Below are 18,510 nucleotides of genomic sequence, written 5' to 3' on the forward strand. Positions count from 1 at the left end.
GTTGAGATGGAGGGTGAAGATGGACCCTGCGCCACTCAGTGCTTTGTTATAGGCGGTAACGAAGGATAAGGGGTTTTGTTGCTGCCGCGGTTCATGTGAAAGTAATTTATTCCGAGCTAGAGATTTGCACGCGGAGAGAGCATTGTTTATAAGGTTGGGAGGGTAGTTTCGTTTTCTAAAATCGTTGGACATTTCTTCAGCGCATGCCTCAAAATCTTCTGGGTTAGAGCATATGCGTTTTAGACGTGTGAATTGACCAAGGGGGATGTTCCTTTTCTGAGTATTAGGATGGTAGCTGTTAAAATGAAGGTACTGGCGTTTGTCAGTGGGTTTCTTGTATAGATTCGTGACCAGCTTACCAGACTGTATAGAGACAGTCACGTCTAGAAAATTCACTGATGCGTGGGAAAGATTACACGTGAACTTGATGGCCTGATGTACGGAGTTGAAATGCTCGAAAAATGCAGTCTTGCATGCTTGCAAAATTCCAGTCCCTGAAGCCTCATGGTTTGAACATCCACGCAGGCCCACTACAATTATTGAACCCGTAAATATAATTTTTCAAATAAAAAATATAATGATAAACACACACACACAACTCTCCAATTTCCACATTTTCTTCGTTTGTCTCTCTCCTGAGACCACCTCCGTCTTCACTTTCTCACGGTCCACTGGTCACCTTTGTACTCCGCACCTGTGTCCTCATTCCGTCGCCGTAACCCCTCCCCTTTTTTATCCTTAATTCCTCGAACGTCACCAACAAGTGCTCTGGTTTCCTGTGTTTAAGCCCTTGGGCTCGCGTTATGTTTCGCTTCTGATACCCCTGCTTTTGTATTTATGTTCTTTTGATTTTTATCTGTGTTTGCATCCTTTCCATCAACCTGTTACCTTCTCACGCCAGAACCCCCCCTTCAACTGTATATATGTGCCTGTACCGGGATGACGCCGAAATAAATCATGTAAAAATAAATCGTTCAAAAATAAATCTCTTAAATATCAAATTTGCAAAATAAACTCTTCAATATAAATGATGAGAAAATCCACGCTGTCGAAATAAACTCCGAAAAATAAACTTTGAAGAATAAACGCTTCGAAATAAATCTTTTAACATCCATCGTCCCTGATTGGTGGACACCCGACGGCTCTACATCCGCCGCGGAAAATAGTACCCTCCTCGCGCTTGGGGTAGCCAGGGCTATAACTGTGAACGAGGATTTCGGTACACCGGAAGTAGGTTGTCGGTCTGTATGTGATCCGTGACAAGTTTTGCCAACTTAGTAGGGGGCGGGGGGCTGATATCATTCGGAATGACGGATGCCCGGGAGCGTATTATTCAGTGAAGTTCTGTTTTAGCAGTGCAAGTAACGCACGACGTCGGTGTAATATAGTCTAATATAGAGCCGACTATCAGGAGAGTTTGGCCATTCTTTGGTATGTTTTCTGATTTTGCGTTTCTCTTTTTCGTGTGCGTGCGCGCTTTCTTGGCCTTTCTTTTACCAGTGCGAATGACCGTCGCCGCGCAATCCGTCCACAGCGCTCAGCTGGCTCAAGGATCAAGAGCATACCTGGGTAAATTACTTCTAAAATGTAATTAAATTACATTACTCATTACTGCAATTGAAACGCAATAAAATTACATTACAATTACTACAAAAAACTAATGACATTACAAAGTCATTACTTTACCATTATTGGCATACATGTTCCCGAGTTTGTGGAAGGCACAAGGGACACACAAGTTGACGAAACTTGCCTTCCCCGAAATTCGAGGAAAAAAATGTATGCTTACAATGTATCAACAGTTAGCTTGTACTCTTCTATTTGTCTCTTCTACATGTCATGCTAGTGTGCCACGTATGACGTATCGTTCCACAATGTAGAGACGAAGGAGACACAATGTACCACGACAACAGGAAGACTGTCAGGAGGATGGGGCCCGCAAACAATGATTCTCCAGGGCTATAAACCGTTGACCTAACAACGTTTGTTTGTGAGTGCCCTGCCCAAGGCAACTGGCTCGTAGAAAGGAATTGACGTTCCATGTGCCGATTGAGTGCGTCACCGTTCATAGTGCCGTTGGAATTCTTTTCATTTGCCAGTCCCCCAACTCTCTTTCTGCCAAGTGCCAACACAGAACACACACTCGATTCTTTTGTAAAAAGTGATGAGTAATGTCATTAAAATTACAGCCCAAATGTAATTAAATTACATTACAAATTACCTAATGTCAAAAGTAATGCGTTACATTACAAATTACCAGAAAAAGTAATTCATTACTGTAATTTCATTACAGTAATGCTATTACTACCCAGGTATGATCAAGTGTGCGTGTCCTGTATTCATACGCGCATCGTCGTCATCACTTTTAAGCTGGATATTTCGAAATCCTAAGTTGTTATGTAATTGACAGCAATACAAACATGAGTAAGAAACATCATAATAGCATGTTTCGCCGAAAAGAACATCGTGTCGCCCATACGGCTATCACTACTATGATACGGACCATTACCTTCCTAAGCCTAACCATGATTTATTTTAACCGCGTTTATTTTGAGGACGTGTATTTTTAAACGGTTTATTTCAGAAAATGGATTTCGAAGGGTGGAATTTTAAGCGTGGATTTTTTAATGTTTTATTTTAAAAGATTTATTTCGGCGTACAGCCCCTGTACCATGTTTATATTTTTGTAACCTGAAGAAGTGCAGTCTCGTGCACGAAAGTCTTGTTTACCATGTGTAAATAAATAAGTTGTTCCCACCGTTTAATATCACTCTTTGATGTAACTTAATTACTTTGTTCAGTAACTTGTATCTCTCTTTTTGAATATTTTTTTGAGCAAAAGTGACGTAACACCGTCGCCGAGCAAGAGGTAGCGCGAAGGGTGCGCCGTCACTAGGGATCCTCCATGTGCGTGAGAAGCAGAAACTCGTCGAGGCTCGCTAGCTGACACTAGGCACGAGCTCCACTCCTCCTCGTCCTTGCTGCACGTGCTCACGCCTTCGCCCTCGCAAGTGACATTCCTTGTTCCTCGCCACTCTCTTGGCAGCCTTGGCGGTAGTGAAGAGAATGGCCGAGTTTGAAGGCGTCGACGCCACCTCGGGCGCAGACGCCGTCTGTGAGGCTGTAACTACGAGTATCCCGAGCAAAGTTGTCTCCGTTCTGTCAGAGGTACCGTGACCACAATATCGAGAGCACTTTAAAGTCATCAGAACGAAGGAGAACGGGAATCTTGAGCTGAAATGTCTTTGCTGTGAGCCGAAGGCGAAGTTTCTTGTGTCACCTATCCCTGTCTCGGTTACCCCCAGTTTAGGCATTCCTTTCAACGTTTCGCCTGCAATTACGTACGGTTACCCAGGAAGGGATGTCTCTGTGGCTCTAGAGTGGCACCTATTATGACCCAAAGGCGAAAGATATGGTCTGCGTACAGAATTGCAAAAAGTAACTCCACCCGTACTCAGATACTTTTCCAAGGTGTATATAACTGTATCTGGGTATTTTTTCCTGTCAGTAACTCTAACTGTAACTTAATTACTTTTGAAGCTGAATATCTGTAACTGTAACTTCCTTATTTTTGAAAAGTAACTTTAACAACCCTGCTTAGACAACGCCTAAAAGCTTCCCTGTACGTGTGTACTGGTTCAGGAATGTGTCTATGTGTGAAAGTGACATGCAGTAGCTCACATATTAAGCACATTTTGACAAAACTTGATTTTAAGTAAAGCTATTAGAACACTGCAAAAGTGACCAACGTATGCACTTTACGATCGCGCAGCACTGCGGCAAGCCAATGGCACAAGCACTTATCAACGGCTAGGCAATGACTAGATAGTAATGTCCATAATATCATAACACATGTTGAATTTCTAGAAATACAATTGAAATATGAAACCCCACTTATTTATGTTCGCTGATCAGGCTGACTCTAACTCCTCAAACTCAAAATATCAGGTTGCAATAATTTACGAACAAATTCCGACAGACACTGAGCGCCCAAAAATGCTGTCGAATGTACTACCCTTTGGTAGAATGCCTTGCATGATGCTTTCCAAGTGACATACAGAAAGGAATGGACTAGATAGTAACACCACTCATAACACCACAGTCCAATATTTGTCAGTTGAACATCGTTATGTTCAGCTGACAGATGTGACTAATGTAAATTAACTCTATGAAAAAATGACACCAGGCAATCCTTATGGGCCATTCATTCGCCAAATCCGAACGTCATGTTCGCATACCTTCCAACATGGCGAACTCTAAGTTCGGGAGACTGCCCGCAGCACGACCGGGGAAAGGGAGGGACACATTAGTCTTGTGCATTCGAAATAGTACTGCCACTGTATTGCAATCCCTCTACGTTATAAGTAGCCACTATAGGTGGGGTGCATTTGCGTAAGCCAGATCACCAGAAAGAGTGAAAAGAAGCACGCGTATAGACAGGGTGCGCCGGTTCACCAGAAAAAGGGGAAAAGCAGGGGTAGAGCTATGGTGTGACGTCATATGCACGCCACCTATAGGGAGGAGCTGTGAAGCGCTGTCGTTGTTCCGTCAACCGCAATTGCGAAGACGCACCATTTGTTTTCTTTATCAAGAACTGGAGGCGTAGGACCTTTGGACCATTCAGCGTAAAATGACCCTGATGTAAACACCAGTCTGCAATAGACCTCTACCGGTTTGTAAACAAATGACGTCATAATGTTCGACAGCGCCACGAGTTTGGTAAAGTTGAACTATACGTTCAAAGCACAAACAAGGTCGCGCCCGAAAGCCACGGTCTTGAGGGGATTACGATGCTCTCTGAAAAGGACGCGACCTTCAGTCCTACTTTTCTTTCAATAGGAGGCAGCGAACAATTGCACGTGGAACCCAGCTCTCCCCTTCCGATCTGTTTTGGTTTCGGTGTGTCTACCAACGTCATGATGACGTTTCTCGGGTAGAGGTTTATTGACGTCATAATGTCCGACAGCGCCACGAGTTTGGTAGAGTTAAACTACGTTCAAAGCTAGTGGCGAACAAGGTCGCGCCCGAAAGACGGTCTTGAGCGGATTACGATGGTCTCTGAAAAGGACGCGACCTTCGGTCCTACTTTTCTTTCAATAGGAGGCAGGGAACAATTAATTGCCCATTCGTGGAACCCAGCTCTCCCCTTCCGATCTGTTTTGGTTTCGGTGTGTCTACCAACGTCATGATGACGTTTCTCGGGTAGAGGTTTATTGACGTCATAATGTCCGACAGCGCCACGAGTTTGGTAGAGTTAAACTACGTTCAAAGCTAGTGGCGAACAAGGTCGCGCCCGAAAGACGGTCTTGAGCGGATTACGATGGTCTCTGAAAAGGACGCGACCTTCGGTCCTACTTTTCTTTCAATAGGAGGCAGGGAACAATTAATTGCCCATTCGTGGAACCCAGCTCTCCCCTTCCGATCTGTTTTGGTTTCGGTGTGTCTACCAACGTCACGATGACGTTTCTCGGGTAGAGGTTTATTTGCTACCTAAATGCGCTGTGACGTTGGCACAGCAAGGTCCAAATTCATTCGTTTGCACTGCGCCTCTGGCGCTGTCCTCAAATTAGTAGCAGTATTAAAACAGTCTGAAATCACCCAACTGTTATTTACATGGCTTTCAGAAACGTGAGCATTCATCATCAAGATTGGGATCACTTGCAAGAAATCGCACGAAACAGTAACCCATTACAACACATTACATCTGTCATTGAAAGCGTACCGTTGATCATCAACACAAGCCCTAATCAACGAAGCTTAAACTCATGGGGCACGTATCCGCAATGTCCAACCACCGAATAACGACGACTAAACATTTTACTTCAAACAGTCATCTCCGGCGATGGTGTTATTCTGTCCTTTCGTAGGCTAGGGTCTCGTGATTTCCCGTCTAGTTTGCCTTTCTTGATCCAACATCGGCGAGAACGAGTTCCATTAAAGTTGTTACATCTTACAGACTAGATATACAGGGTGTCCACGCTAAGTGTTAACAGATTTCTTTAAAATATATCAATCACTTTTTCCGAGATGAAATCAATTGCAATATAGCATATGCTGAAGGGCACTCCCTAGGGGAGCATTAACAGACTCCTAAGGCAATGTCTTAATTAACTTTCAATAATTAACTTTTTAGTTATAAAAGCTACGAAGTTGCTCCAATGAGAACATCTGATCTCTTCGGTCACCAGATACCAAAACCGTTTTCAGAACAAAAATCCGTTCGGTAGATCGTCCGCAAAAAATTCGTGAAGGAACGCCTTTTTTTTTCTTTACTTGGTTTATTGCGCATCTTCAAAGAAGCGGCTTTTCTTTACCCCCAGTGTGAGAGAGTGAAAGAGCACAGTCCGCCTCATGCGTCGAAGAATAGCTTTAACTTGCGGAAACAAAACAAAAACACAAATATATCGGGTGACCCTATCGCGACTGCCCTTATCTTGGGCTGCATTTTCTGTTTTCTTTTAATCGTTTTCCAGGACGCAAGAGGCGATAGGGGAGAGAGTTGAGTAAAAGGGCAGAAACAGCCCAACTTCAACCTGAAGTCCGTAGAATGAAACTAGGTCGGGGAGAACTGTTGCGCTTCTACCCGTTTTCAAACTTTTTTTCTTAGAGTGTATTCGCAGGTTTCATGCTATATGGTGGCAACCGTTCTATTTTTGCCTCGCACTGAACAACGTTTGCTGACCGAAATTCTAATGAGACAACCCACGCTTTCCAAGCAAGCAACAACCACGACAGTGCCCGAGGCGGGGCTCCTCAGTGTTCTTTAAAAAAAAACGTGCCACACCCGTGTCACCCAGGGGACGTAGTGCCATACATCAGTTAAACTTAGGGGTTCCTATATTAATGGCTAGCTCTGCAAAGGACATGCTGGAGAGAGGTGGTCAACATGAAGGCAGCGCAGTATGTACTATCTCTCGGTACGACAAGTACTCCTCATGTTTTAGATGCTGATGACTTAGATGTAGATCGTGTTTTAGATGTTAATGTTGGACAAAATGTTGTTTGCCTGTTTCTCGGAGACATTTCCTCCGCCAGAGACAAAAACAAAAGTTGTACACAAGTAACGTTGGCATTGACGTTGCTCAATGCATGTGGAATGGGTCACGTAGAATAAGAGGGTGTTGATGGGACTACAGGATTATTAACTCTACTTGCAGGACTCTATAAACGGCGACTTGAGGAAAAGGCGGTGCCTCGGTGTGGGTTAACTGCAGCAACACTCCCAAATTGTTCCTCCAAGGAATCCTTTTCTCAATTTATTGGAATCAACAAACCGCTCGCAGGCTCGCGTCCTTCGTGCCACATTGACACAGCCGTGGGGAGGATATTTCGGAGACGGATACGCTACACATATACCTTGCCTTGGGGAGTTTCGTCTGCCCCGAAATGTAGCACTATTTCTTCCTGGTAGGCTCATGGAATTCTTTGAACAGCTCACATGAGAATGCACCAGTTCTGGATAACTTAATGATCGCCAAGCCAGTGTCCAGGATCAGGATCAGGGTCGCCTTATCCCTTTTGAATCAGGGCAGAGGTCGTGTAAGAGCTTCACAGGCGTTGTGGATATTTGCATTCAGAAATCACTTCTATATCCTATTATTTATTTACGTCGCGACACCCCAGCGTCCCCCACACACCGTCGCTGGTTACTTCACTGACTAAGAATAAGAGTTGAAATAATCTGCTTCTGAAGCCAACCAGCTTCTGAACCAAACCAGAAACCAAGCTTCATGAAAACGAGAATGTGTGTTAATACCTTGTCTGGGGTCTCACTTTGGCATGCACCATCTTGTCAGCACCATTTCGCTTTTGTCGACATAATAATAACCGAGGAACATCGCTTCTGTACATAGTATGCCTGTATCATTGCATGTCATCGAAAATACAAAGAGCGGAAGTGACAAAAAAAAAAATCCCGTTTTCGTTCGTTTCAAGGTCCACACATATCGTGCATGCTCACACCACTAACATGTACAAGACAGTTGGTAACACGATGGTGTAGACATATCGAAGCAATAAACCTCTACACGAGAAACGTCATCATGACGTTCATAGACACACCGTAATCAAACAGATCTGAAGGGGAGAGCTGGGTTCCACGAATGGGCAATTGTTCGCTGCCTCCTATTGAAAGAAAAGTAGGACCGAAGGTCGCGTCCTTTTCAGAGAGCATCGTAATCCCCTCAAGACCGTGGCTTTCGTGGGCGACCTTGTTTGGTGCTTTGAACGTATAGTTCAACTTTACCAAACTCGTGGCACTGTCGAACATTATGACGTCATTTGTTTCCAAACAGGTAGAGGTCTATTTAACACAGGACACCAAACTCACAGCATGCTCGCACCATGCTCGCAGGTGGCTGTACAGAGGCTGGCGTGTGGCAGCGCAACCTCACCCTAATATACCTGCTATTATACAGGGTGTCTTTCCTTTTTTTTTTATACAGATTTTTCATTAAAAAGCTATAAGGGCTATAGATATCCTGATTTCACTTCTATCATCTCTGAGCCGGTGGACGTTCTTAGCCATCTGTTGCTCAACCGTCGAAGGTCTAATTACCTAAAAATGAAATCTGTCAATGATCACTATAGCGATGTGAACAAATTGTAATGTATTCCACAACAGATGCTCGAGACCAAAAAGGTAATTCTCAGGATTTTAGTTAAAAGTTGATATATCTTGCAGAATTATTTTTTATTTCAACGGTTTAGCAAACTGAAGGCATACAATAAGTACAAAAAAAGATGTCACAGGGATAATGAAAAGGGAATATGAATTTTGCTCATGAATATAAAGATGGGTTGGTATTTCACACCCGTGTGATGTCCTTTCCCCGTTTGTTTGTTTGTTCCTTGGCACTGGGTACAGTATTTGAGATTTCACATGCATCTCCACCCAACGCAGCAACAGTTCAACTCCCTTCAAGCTCAGTTTGTTCATGTGTTCGAGTCTCAAGAGAAACATCTAAGGAGAAGAATCAGGAGAAGAATCCAAAGGAAATAAGATGCTCTGGCATACAGATACAGATAGAATCTGTACAAGGTCGCAAGGGCTAGAGCTACCACTGAATTCTGCAGGACAGAGATCACACCTATTTCTCCCCTGTGCATTGCCATGTGCTCCATTAGGTCGCAAGGTTTAAGGACAGAACAGAGCAGATACTTGGATGCCCTCTCTCTTTCATGTGGCCGTGTCGTCTGCAGTTGTACAGCTTCTATCCCGAGTGTGTCATGCCTACTTATGAAGCCATACGTCCATGCTCTGCTGGTTCTCTGGCTGGTGTGTGTATGTCCGTGCTGTGGCTGAACTCTGCAGGACGGACGTTGTACCTCTTCGCACCCATATAAGTCCACCTATGGTATCCCCGGAGGTTTGTGATCTAGTTCAAGTTCACAGGACACAGAATGCGGACACAGAATGTACGGCTTTCGACCATGCGTGTCTGCTTGCATTGCCCCAGGTCTGGACTGTATCTAAATTCTGCACTAGCACGGCATCATGCTCATGTGTGCCTGCTTGTGACACTGCAATTTCGTGCTTTGGGTGAACTCTGCAGGACAGAGATCACACTTGTAGGGCTTCTCGCCAGTGTGTTTTCGCTTGTGACACCGCAGCTTCGAGCTCTCTATGAACTCTGCAGGACAGAGATCACACTTGTAGGGCTTCTCGCCCGTGTGTGTCCACTTGTGGCGTGACAGGCTCTTGCTACAGCTGAATTCTGCCGTGCAGAGCTTGCACTTGTATGGCTTCTCACCTGTGTGTCTTCGCTTGTGGCGTGACAGGCCAGACCTCTGTCTGAACTCTGCACTACAGAGATCACACTTATAGGGCTTCTCACCAGTGTGTTCTTGCTTGTGGCGCGACAGGTCAAAGCTCTTGGTGAACTCTGCAGTACAGAGATCGCACTTATAGGACCTCTCGCACATGTGTTTTCGCTTGTGATACGACAGCCTCGCGCCCTGGCTGAACTCTGCAGGACAGAGATTGCACTTGTAGGGCTTCTCGCCCGTGTGTATCCGCTTGTGGCGTGATAGGCTTCCGCTACAGCTGAACTCTGCAGTACAGAGATCACACTTATGGGGCTTCTCTCCTGTGTGTGTCCGCTTGTGACTCAACAGGATCGAGCTGCGGCTAAACTCTGCAGTACAGATGTCACACTTATAGGGCTTCTCGCCTGTGTGTTTTCGATTGTGGTATGACAGACTCGTAATGTGGCTGAACTCCGCAGGGCAGACATTGCACTTGTATGGCTTCTCTCCCGTGTGTGTTCGTCTGTGGTACTGTAGGCCTGCCTTGTCGCTGAACTCTGCAGGACAGAGGTCGCACTTATGGGGCTTGTCACCCATGTGCGTCCACTTGTGGCGCAACAGGCTTGAGCTACGGCTGAACGCTGCAATGCAGACATCACACTTGTATGGCCTCTCTCCCGTGTGTGATCTCCTGTGACGCTGCAGGGTGTCCCTCTTCTTAAACTCTGCAGGACAAAGATCGCACTTATTGGGCTTCTCATCTCTGTGCGTCCGGCTGTGGTCATAGAGGCTAGAGCTATCACTGAATCCTGCAGGACAGAGATCACACCTATAGGGCTTCTCGCCCGTATGCCTTTGCTTGTGACATTTCAGGATTGCGCTATGCCCAAACTGTGCAGGACAGAGGTCGCACTTGTATAGCCCCTGACTCGCATGTGTTCTCTTGTGATCTCGCAGCTTCTCATTCTTGCTGAACTCTGCAGGGCAGAGATTGCATTTGAATGGCTTCACACCTGTGTGCTTTCGCTTGTGATGGGACAGGCTCATGCAATGGCTGAACTGTGCAGGACAGAGATCACACCTGTAGCGCTTCTTGCCCATGTGTGTCTGCTTGTGATGCCGCAGGCACATAGTGTGGCTGGAGTCTGCAGGGGTGAGATCGCACTTGTATGCGCTCGCTGCGCATGCAAATGCACATATCTTGGATTTGTGCAAGCTTACTCCCATGGAATGTTTTGCATGCACTTGCAGAGTTGATGCATGACTGATTGCCATGGAGCACATGTCAGAGGTAAATGTCTTTATTTTGTGAGGTTTGAGATCATCTTCAAAGAGCCCAGTGTCAATGCACGTAGCCAAACCAACACTGCACTTATAAAGCCTGTCTTTCGCATGTCCGAACGTCGATGACCTGCCCGCCACGTGGGTCTCTGAAGATTGCTCTGTGGGTTGACAGTCGGTAGTGGCATCGTGTGCATCGTTTTCGACCCGCGGTTCAATTGTTGTTGTGCAGGTCTCAAACTGTGCACTGGAAGAGGTGCAACCTGAAGATGCGTGATCGCAAGTGCTTCTGAGCTCGTCGTTAGTGTGAAGCCCACCACTGCTTGCTTTCGCTCCTGAAATTTCAGAATGTGGATGTTGAGAGCGCAGACAGTTTTTGTAGTCGACTGATGAAAGCATAGAGTTTGCTCATGGAACTAAGGCGCAATATTGTACAAAAATGTAGGGTCATATTAGAGGCAACATTATTCGCGACAGAGCAAAACCAAACAGTCATCTACCATTCATTCCACCCCCTCCCGGCAAGGAATGGCAGCACCGTCGAAAAACTGTTCTCTATGCATTGTGCAGGGCCCAGCTTTTGCACTCCGTTAGCTGAGCCCCAAGACTCTGCCCAATTGTGTGATTTTTGAGTGGGTGGGCAATCGCTGCCGTATGCTGACAACAGTTCGGCAGCCTGTGAGCATGGTTTGAAACGGGGTTTCACTTCCCCTATTTGCAAGTTTGATGCTAGGTGGTGGTGGCGGTTACCTTGCTGTTTTGCATCATGCAAAACGTTTGCCGACAGAAATTCTGACCTGACCACCCACCCTTAAGAAACAAACAATACCCACGAGAGTGCCCAAGGCAGGGCTCCATGGGACAGCGTTTCTCGAACTTCTCGTTGTGTCGGACCCCCAAAACTACAGAGAATCCATTCGAGGACCCCCGTTAAGTACAATTCATGGTGACATAAATAAGTGACGTAAAGAAAGAAAAGGAAAAACAAACAAACATGGCACCGCCATGCAGGAAATGAGAAGGCAGTATATTTCGATTAGATATTTCGATTTAGATTCGCGCGTCCCCGTCAGAGATGACGTGAACAGCACTCGCCAAGACGGTCTTCGGGCTGTCTTTAATCGTCGCGGACACCCACGAACACTCTCGGGGACCCCTGGGGGTCCGCGGACCACACTTTGGGAACCACTGCCATGGGATCCTCTAAAAATTTATTCAATATTCCAATATCTCATGCCACACAAGGGACATTTACCTACTGCTATACATCTCAGTGGCTCCTATAGCGATGTCCACGCTCAAGGAAGGTAGTCAAGACGAAAGCAGTGCAGCATCTAATATTTCTCGGCATAGAAAGTGCTCCTCGTGTTCTAGATGTTCATGAAAACACGTTGATGAATGTACCTGCCTCTCCATCGGAGACATTACCTCCGCCAGGTACAAACAAAAATTTGCACACAGGCACCTGATGTATGCGGAATGGGTCACAATGAATGAGTGGGTGTCGAGAACACGATAGGTTTATTAACTTCACGTGCACGACTCTATCCAGAACGAGTTGCGGAAAAGGCGCCAGCTAGATGCGGGGTGCCAGGGACAACCGCAGTGTCACTCCCAAGTTTGTCGTCAAGGGAATCACTGAATCACTGCTGTGCGTACATGTATGCTGTGGCTGAACTCTGCTGCACAGAGATTGTACCTCTTCACGCCCACGTAGGTCCCCCTTACGGAAGGCCTGGGTCAAGCTCGCAGAACTGAGATTGAACTTGTATGGCTTCTCGTCCGTGTGTGTCCGCTCCTGATACTGCAGTTTCATGCTGTTGGTGAACTCTGCAGGACAGAAGTTAGGGCTTCTCGACTGCGTGTTTTTGCTTGTGACGTCGCAGCGTCCTACTATAGACGAACTCTGCAGGAATGAGGTCGCACTTGTGTGGCCTCTCGCCCGTGTGCATGCACCTCTGGCGCGACATGTTCCCACTACAGCTGAACTCTGCACTACAGACACTGCACTTATAGGGCTTCTCACCTGTGTGTTTTCGCTTGTGGCGCGTCAGGCTGCCGTTCAGGGTGAACTCCGCGGCTCAGAGATCGCACTCATAGGGCTTCTCACCCACACGTTCTTGCTTGTGACAAGACAAGCTTGCACTCTGGCTCAACTCTGCGACACAGGGATCGCACTTACCGGGATTCTCGCCAGTATGTTTTCGCTTGTGAGATGACAGACCCGTGCCCCGGCGAAACTCCGCTGGACATAAGTCACACTTGTATGGCTTCTCCCCCGTGTGTGTTCGCATGTGACGCCGCAAGCCCCCCCTCTCGCTGAACTCTGCAGGACAGAGGTTGCACTTGTGCGGTTTTCCCCCCATGTGTGTGTCCCTGTGATGTGCCAGTGACGTCCTATGGTTGAACACTGCGGGGCAGAGATTGCACTTGTATGGCTTCTCGCCCGTGTGTGTCCGCCTGTGGCGCGCCAAATTCGCTCTACAGGTGAACCCCGCAGGACAGAAGTCGCACTTGAAAGGCTTCTCACCACTGTGTTTTCGCTTGTGGCACGACAGGCTAGAACTGTGGGCGAACTCCGCTGTACAGAGATCACACTTATAGGGCTTCTCGCCCATGTGTTTTCGCTTGTGATAAAACAGGCTTGCAGCGGAGCTGAACTCTGCGATACAGATATCGCACTTGTAGGGCTTCTCACCCGTGTGTTTTCGCTTGTGACACGTCAGAGTTATCCTATGAGTGAATTCTGCGGGACAGAGATCACACTTAAAGGGTTTCTCGCCGGTATGTTTTCGCTTGTGATACCTGAGCGATGTGCTATCCTTGAACTGTGCAGGACAGAGATCGCACTTGTGTGGCCTCTCAGTCATATGCGTTCTCCTGTGGTCTCGCAGTTTCCAGCTCTTGCTGAACTCTGCAGGGCAGAGATTGCATCTGTATGGCTCCATGCCTGTGTGTTTTCGCTTGTGATGGTGCAGGCCATTGCCATGGTTGAACTGTGCAGGACAGAGATCACACTTGTGAACCTTCTTGCCCGTGTGTGTGCGCTTGTGATGCCGCAGGCCCATACTGTGGCTGGATTCTGCGGGGCAGAGATCGCACTTGTGCATGCTTGATGTGCATGCAAGTGCACATATTGTGGACTTGTGCAACTGTTCTCCTGAGCAACACTTCGCATGCGCTCGCAGAGCTGATGCACGGCGGAATGTCGCGGAACACGTGTCACAAGCAAATCTGCCGCACTTATACAGCCTGTCTTTTTTGTGGTCTAATGTCGATGGTTTGCCTGCCTCTTGACTCTGGTCTGAAGGTTGCTCAGTGTGTCGACCATCGGAAGTGATCAGTGCAGTGTTTTTGAGTTGTGATCCAACTGTGGTTGTGCTGATCTCGGACTGCGCACTTGAAGAAGTGCCACCTGAAGATGCTTGTTTGAAAGTGCCACTGGGCTCGACCTTAACATGGAGCCTACCACTCCTTTCTCTTGCTCCTGAAATTGCAGAAATAGGACATTAACAGTGCAGACAGTCCACACCCATTATTATGCCACTGGTTAGAATGATTTTAGGATTTAGGATCTTTAACGAGCTGCCCAATGAAATTTTCACTACCCAATGCAAACAAGACTTGACAGCACATTTAAGAAATCTCTATTTCAGGTAGCCTCAGTGAAGTTTGTTTCCCGTGTCTGAAGACAGTTGCCGGGTGCTTCAATTTGCTTTCATTTAATTTGTCTTCGCTCCTGATGATCTGGAACATATGAGGTCAATCATGCCGGTTTTATACATTTTATGTAACATATGACAATGTCATGTATTATAGTTTTCATGCTGTAGGTAACCGCTGCAGATGCTGGTCCCTGTGTCACAAGTCCCACAGGTTGAGGCGGGCCTGTTAATACTATAATGTTGTGTACTAAGCGAGAACTGATGAATAAATGAAATGAAATGAAGATGACATCCACACTTTGTGACTGCTTTTCTAGGGAACCATTTCCTCCCCACAGGCGCACCATGTATTTCTCCCTCGTTATCAGGACAACTTGTTAAGGTAGGATAAGATAAATTTAACTTATGCTATGTTTTCCCTTTTTCTTTCAAATTTACATTGAGACCTGAAAGGTCAAGTGTCACCTCCCAGTGTCTGCGTGGAAAGCGATTATCCTAACCACTATGGAACGGGAGGTGGTCCATTTTCAATCACATGTACCTCTTGAATACCACCTGGTAAACTTGGTACGCTTTGTAGCCGCGCTTGTTTTTTTAACTCACTGCGCACTGACGAACAGGTGAAAGCACAATGTGCACGAATGTACTTTAAGTAAAGGCCATGTTTTTATGTGATCTTTTGTGCCGTCAATGTGGTATCGCTCGACTGAAGGCGCACTGGGTAATACACATTCCTGTACCGGCGGAGAGGGGAAGCTGCTAGGGTGCTGACTATCTTTTATGCCGCTTCACTTTTTTTTTCTTGAGATATTTTCCACTCTTGTAACTAAGACACAACCCTCCCCTCCCCCCCTTTAAAATTGAAGAAACAGTCCGCTTCTGAGGCTTTCCAATAACTGGAAGAGTGAAGCGGGCACAGCAAAACAAATAGGTGGACCATTTACATTTTTTTACCTCGCTATCAACCACGCACTGGCTAACTGTCTGGAACGAAAGTTTATCTGCTAGATAAACCACGAGTGCACCATGAACAGTCAAAAATTTTATTTGCGAAATTGTGCGAATAAACCAATTAGTGAGTTTTGCCTTTCACCATTAAAACAAAGCACCGTCAAGCTCCATCTGCACGCACGTGCTGTAGCGCTTAGTCTTGACCTCCCTCAAAGCTAAAAAAAGTGCACTAAGTTCGGTGCACCTCCATTTTTAACGGCCGCCATTTTTAGCTCCTCCCCTTCCTCATCTGTAGCGCTGTCCGCAAGTCCATCTCATGACAGTTTGGAACAGGCAGTTCCGCCGCGAAACTGCCTGCGTTAATGAAGTCTGTGAAGCAAGCATCTTGGAGCATGTCACGCACGGCTGCAGTAACTATCCCTTCTGCTTGCAGGAACTATCCCTTCTGCTTTGATGTCGGACTCCTGTCAGGTGTGTTCATCTACACTTTGGCAACTTGGTGCAACAAATCCACAATGAGGAAAAAAGTTCGTAATCGTTGCTGAACCGACTTTTTGAGGCTCTGCGTTGTGTCTGTCCCTTCATGTTCACTAGTCTCGGGGGTTTTACGTTATGCACGGACTGACCTGCTCTCACGTGCGCACCAGCACATGCAACGTAATGACCACTTTCGCAGCACTTGATACTTCACTCGTGAGGTAATAATCGACACTGTGCACGTGGAACAACGACAGCAACATGGGCATGATTCTGAAAAAAGAAAAACGGCCTTTCCGAAAGAAGGGGAAAGGAGGATAAAATGCGTTCTGGTGGCGGCGTCTGCTGATTGGGAGAAATAGCAGCTTGGCACTCAGCCAAGCGCCAAGCTGAGCAGAATTATCCGTAGGAAAGCCGATTTGAGAGTGATTTAATGGGCGACCCTATACATCGATATATATGGCCGGACCACAATGTCTTTGCCTCCTCCAATGTGCCACTTTGTGTCGCAGTCTTCGCAGACTTTGAAGTTGACTATGATGACTTTGTCAATTATCCAGCAATTCGAATTAATGAGGTGTGAGTTAACAAAATTTTAGTGTATCTCAAAGCCCCGTTTACCTCGAATACCCACCCCCCACACACACTCACCCGGTCTTGTACAACTCAGTAAGAGTAGTAAGCATGCGTAGTAAGCTAGACGTAGTGTAGGCTCCAAACGAGTTGGATTTATTTGTCTTGCATTACACACACATATATGAGTAGATTAACCTAAAGTATGCATAGAGCGTTGCTGCGTGTGATCATGTTCTGTCCGTTGCTCCTGAGGAAGTGTATGCTCTCCCCCTGTAACATGGTTGCCAACCTATAAGCGTGAAACCGAAACTAAGCGTGAAACCGAAACTAAGCGCGAAACCGAAACTAAGTCTTGTATTTTGCCTATAGTAGTAAGCCAGTGGAAAGGTTCGCGAAAGATGTAAACTGTCTCGAGTGAGGAGGGGTCTTGGTACACACACATCTATGAATTCAGGAGCCAGTATTAGTTTGTCTTCTGTGGGGGTCTTTGTGTATAAGCAGGGAGTGACATTTTTTTGGGTTAATCCCGGTTCTGCCTGGCTATCCCTCTCGCCCAAACGAATCCGCGACCAATTCGCGTTAAACTCGAATTCTCCTCGAATTCGGGTCACCACGAAATCCTGAAGTGACATTTCCACTGAAGATGAACAGAGGTCGCCATGTGTAACGCGTGTAAGAATAGGCCACTTACAATGCAATACAAAGCAATATACCCATGTGTGTCAGCACTATCTCTACCTAAGAGGATTAGTGCTGGGAGGCAGTGATGCCTGGTAGTTAGCCACATGTAGTTAAACTACCTGATTGTAGTTAAAAGGTAGTTATCAACTACTTGCAGAAATGTAGTGGCAACTACTAGTTATACTACTATTTAGAGTTGCTAACTACAGTAGTTAGGTTACTGCAGGTGCCAACTACTTCCGATTTTGCCGCAAGCTTTATGACTGTGCTTCCGACTTTTACCTTGAGCTACATGTTTGATGAGAATGGAGGTGCAGAGCAATTGTGCCGTGCATGCGTACGAAATCTTCACTTTTATCGCTGCTTGTGATTCATATTTGGGTGTCCAAGAACACTATAGAATGAGATTCATGTTGATGGACAGTGTCAAGTAGATATATAGATGTAGTTGAAACACATCGCAGTAGTTGAAGAAGTAGTTTTAACTACCTCCCCTGAAAAGTACTTGAACTACTCGTTAAACGACTCCACTGCAAAGTACCGTATTTACTGGATTGCAAGACAAGTTTTCTTTCCAAAAAAGCTAGTGCCAAAAATCGGGGTAGTCTTGGAATCGAAACCATGTGATTTCCGCGACACGTTTCGAGCGGGCGAGAGGACGGGGTAGGTGAGTCATGGGAGAAAAGGAGAGGGGGAAAGGAGACGCAGCGAGAACGGAGTTTGGTACCACATGATTCGCTTAATTCGCTCTCTCTCCTTTCCTCGTGCTTTTGTTCGCGGTGCATTTGAATGCATTTGACTCCCGTGCTTTTGTCAGTTTGCTTTCGTCTTCAGTGCACGTGCGACGTAGTAACTAGTGTTTCCTGAGTGATGGCTCCAAAGCGGACGTTCTACTCGGCGGCCTTCAAACGGAAAGTGATAGAAGTGGCCAAAGCTACCAACAACAACATTGCGACAGGAAGACGCTTAGGAGTTTCAGAGGCCAACGTGCGCAGGTGGCTGGGACAACGCAACGAAATATTCAACTGCTCAGGAACGCGGAAGACTTTCTGTGGCCTGAAGTCTGGACGGCAGTTCGATATCGAGAGAGCTGTTGTCGACTACATCAGGCAACTCCGGAGCAAGTGTGTCA

The 18,510-nt window shown here is 46.3% G+C and overlaps 1 protein-coding gene across 1 annotated transcript in view; it reads right to left on the reverse strand.

Annotated features, from left to right (window-relative positions):
- Positions 1 to 8,673: 8,673 nt before the first annotated feature.
- Positions 8,674 to 18,510, reverse strand: part of LOC135378964 (zinc finger protein 883-like) — a 32,090-nt gene continuing 22,253 nt past the window's right edge. Inside the window, exon 5 of the mRNA XM_064612162.1 lies at positions 8,674 to 11,363. Within this exon, the coding sequence (XP_064468232.1) occupies positions 9,484 to 11,363 (1,880 nt within the window). The 3' untranslated portion in view covers positions 8,674 to 9,483. The remainder of the gene's footprint in view (positions 11,364 to 18,510) is intronic.

The sequence above is a fragment of the Ornithodoros turicata genome, chromosome 1, assembly GCF_037126465.1.
Source record: "Ornithodoros turicata isolate Travis chromosome 1, ASM3712646v1, whole genome shotgun sequence".
In the NCBI taxonomy this organism is placed as follows: domain Eukaryota; kingdom Metazoa; phylum Arthropoda; class Arachnida; order Ixodida; family Argasidae; genus Ornithodoros; species Ornithodoros turicata.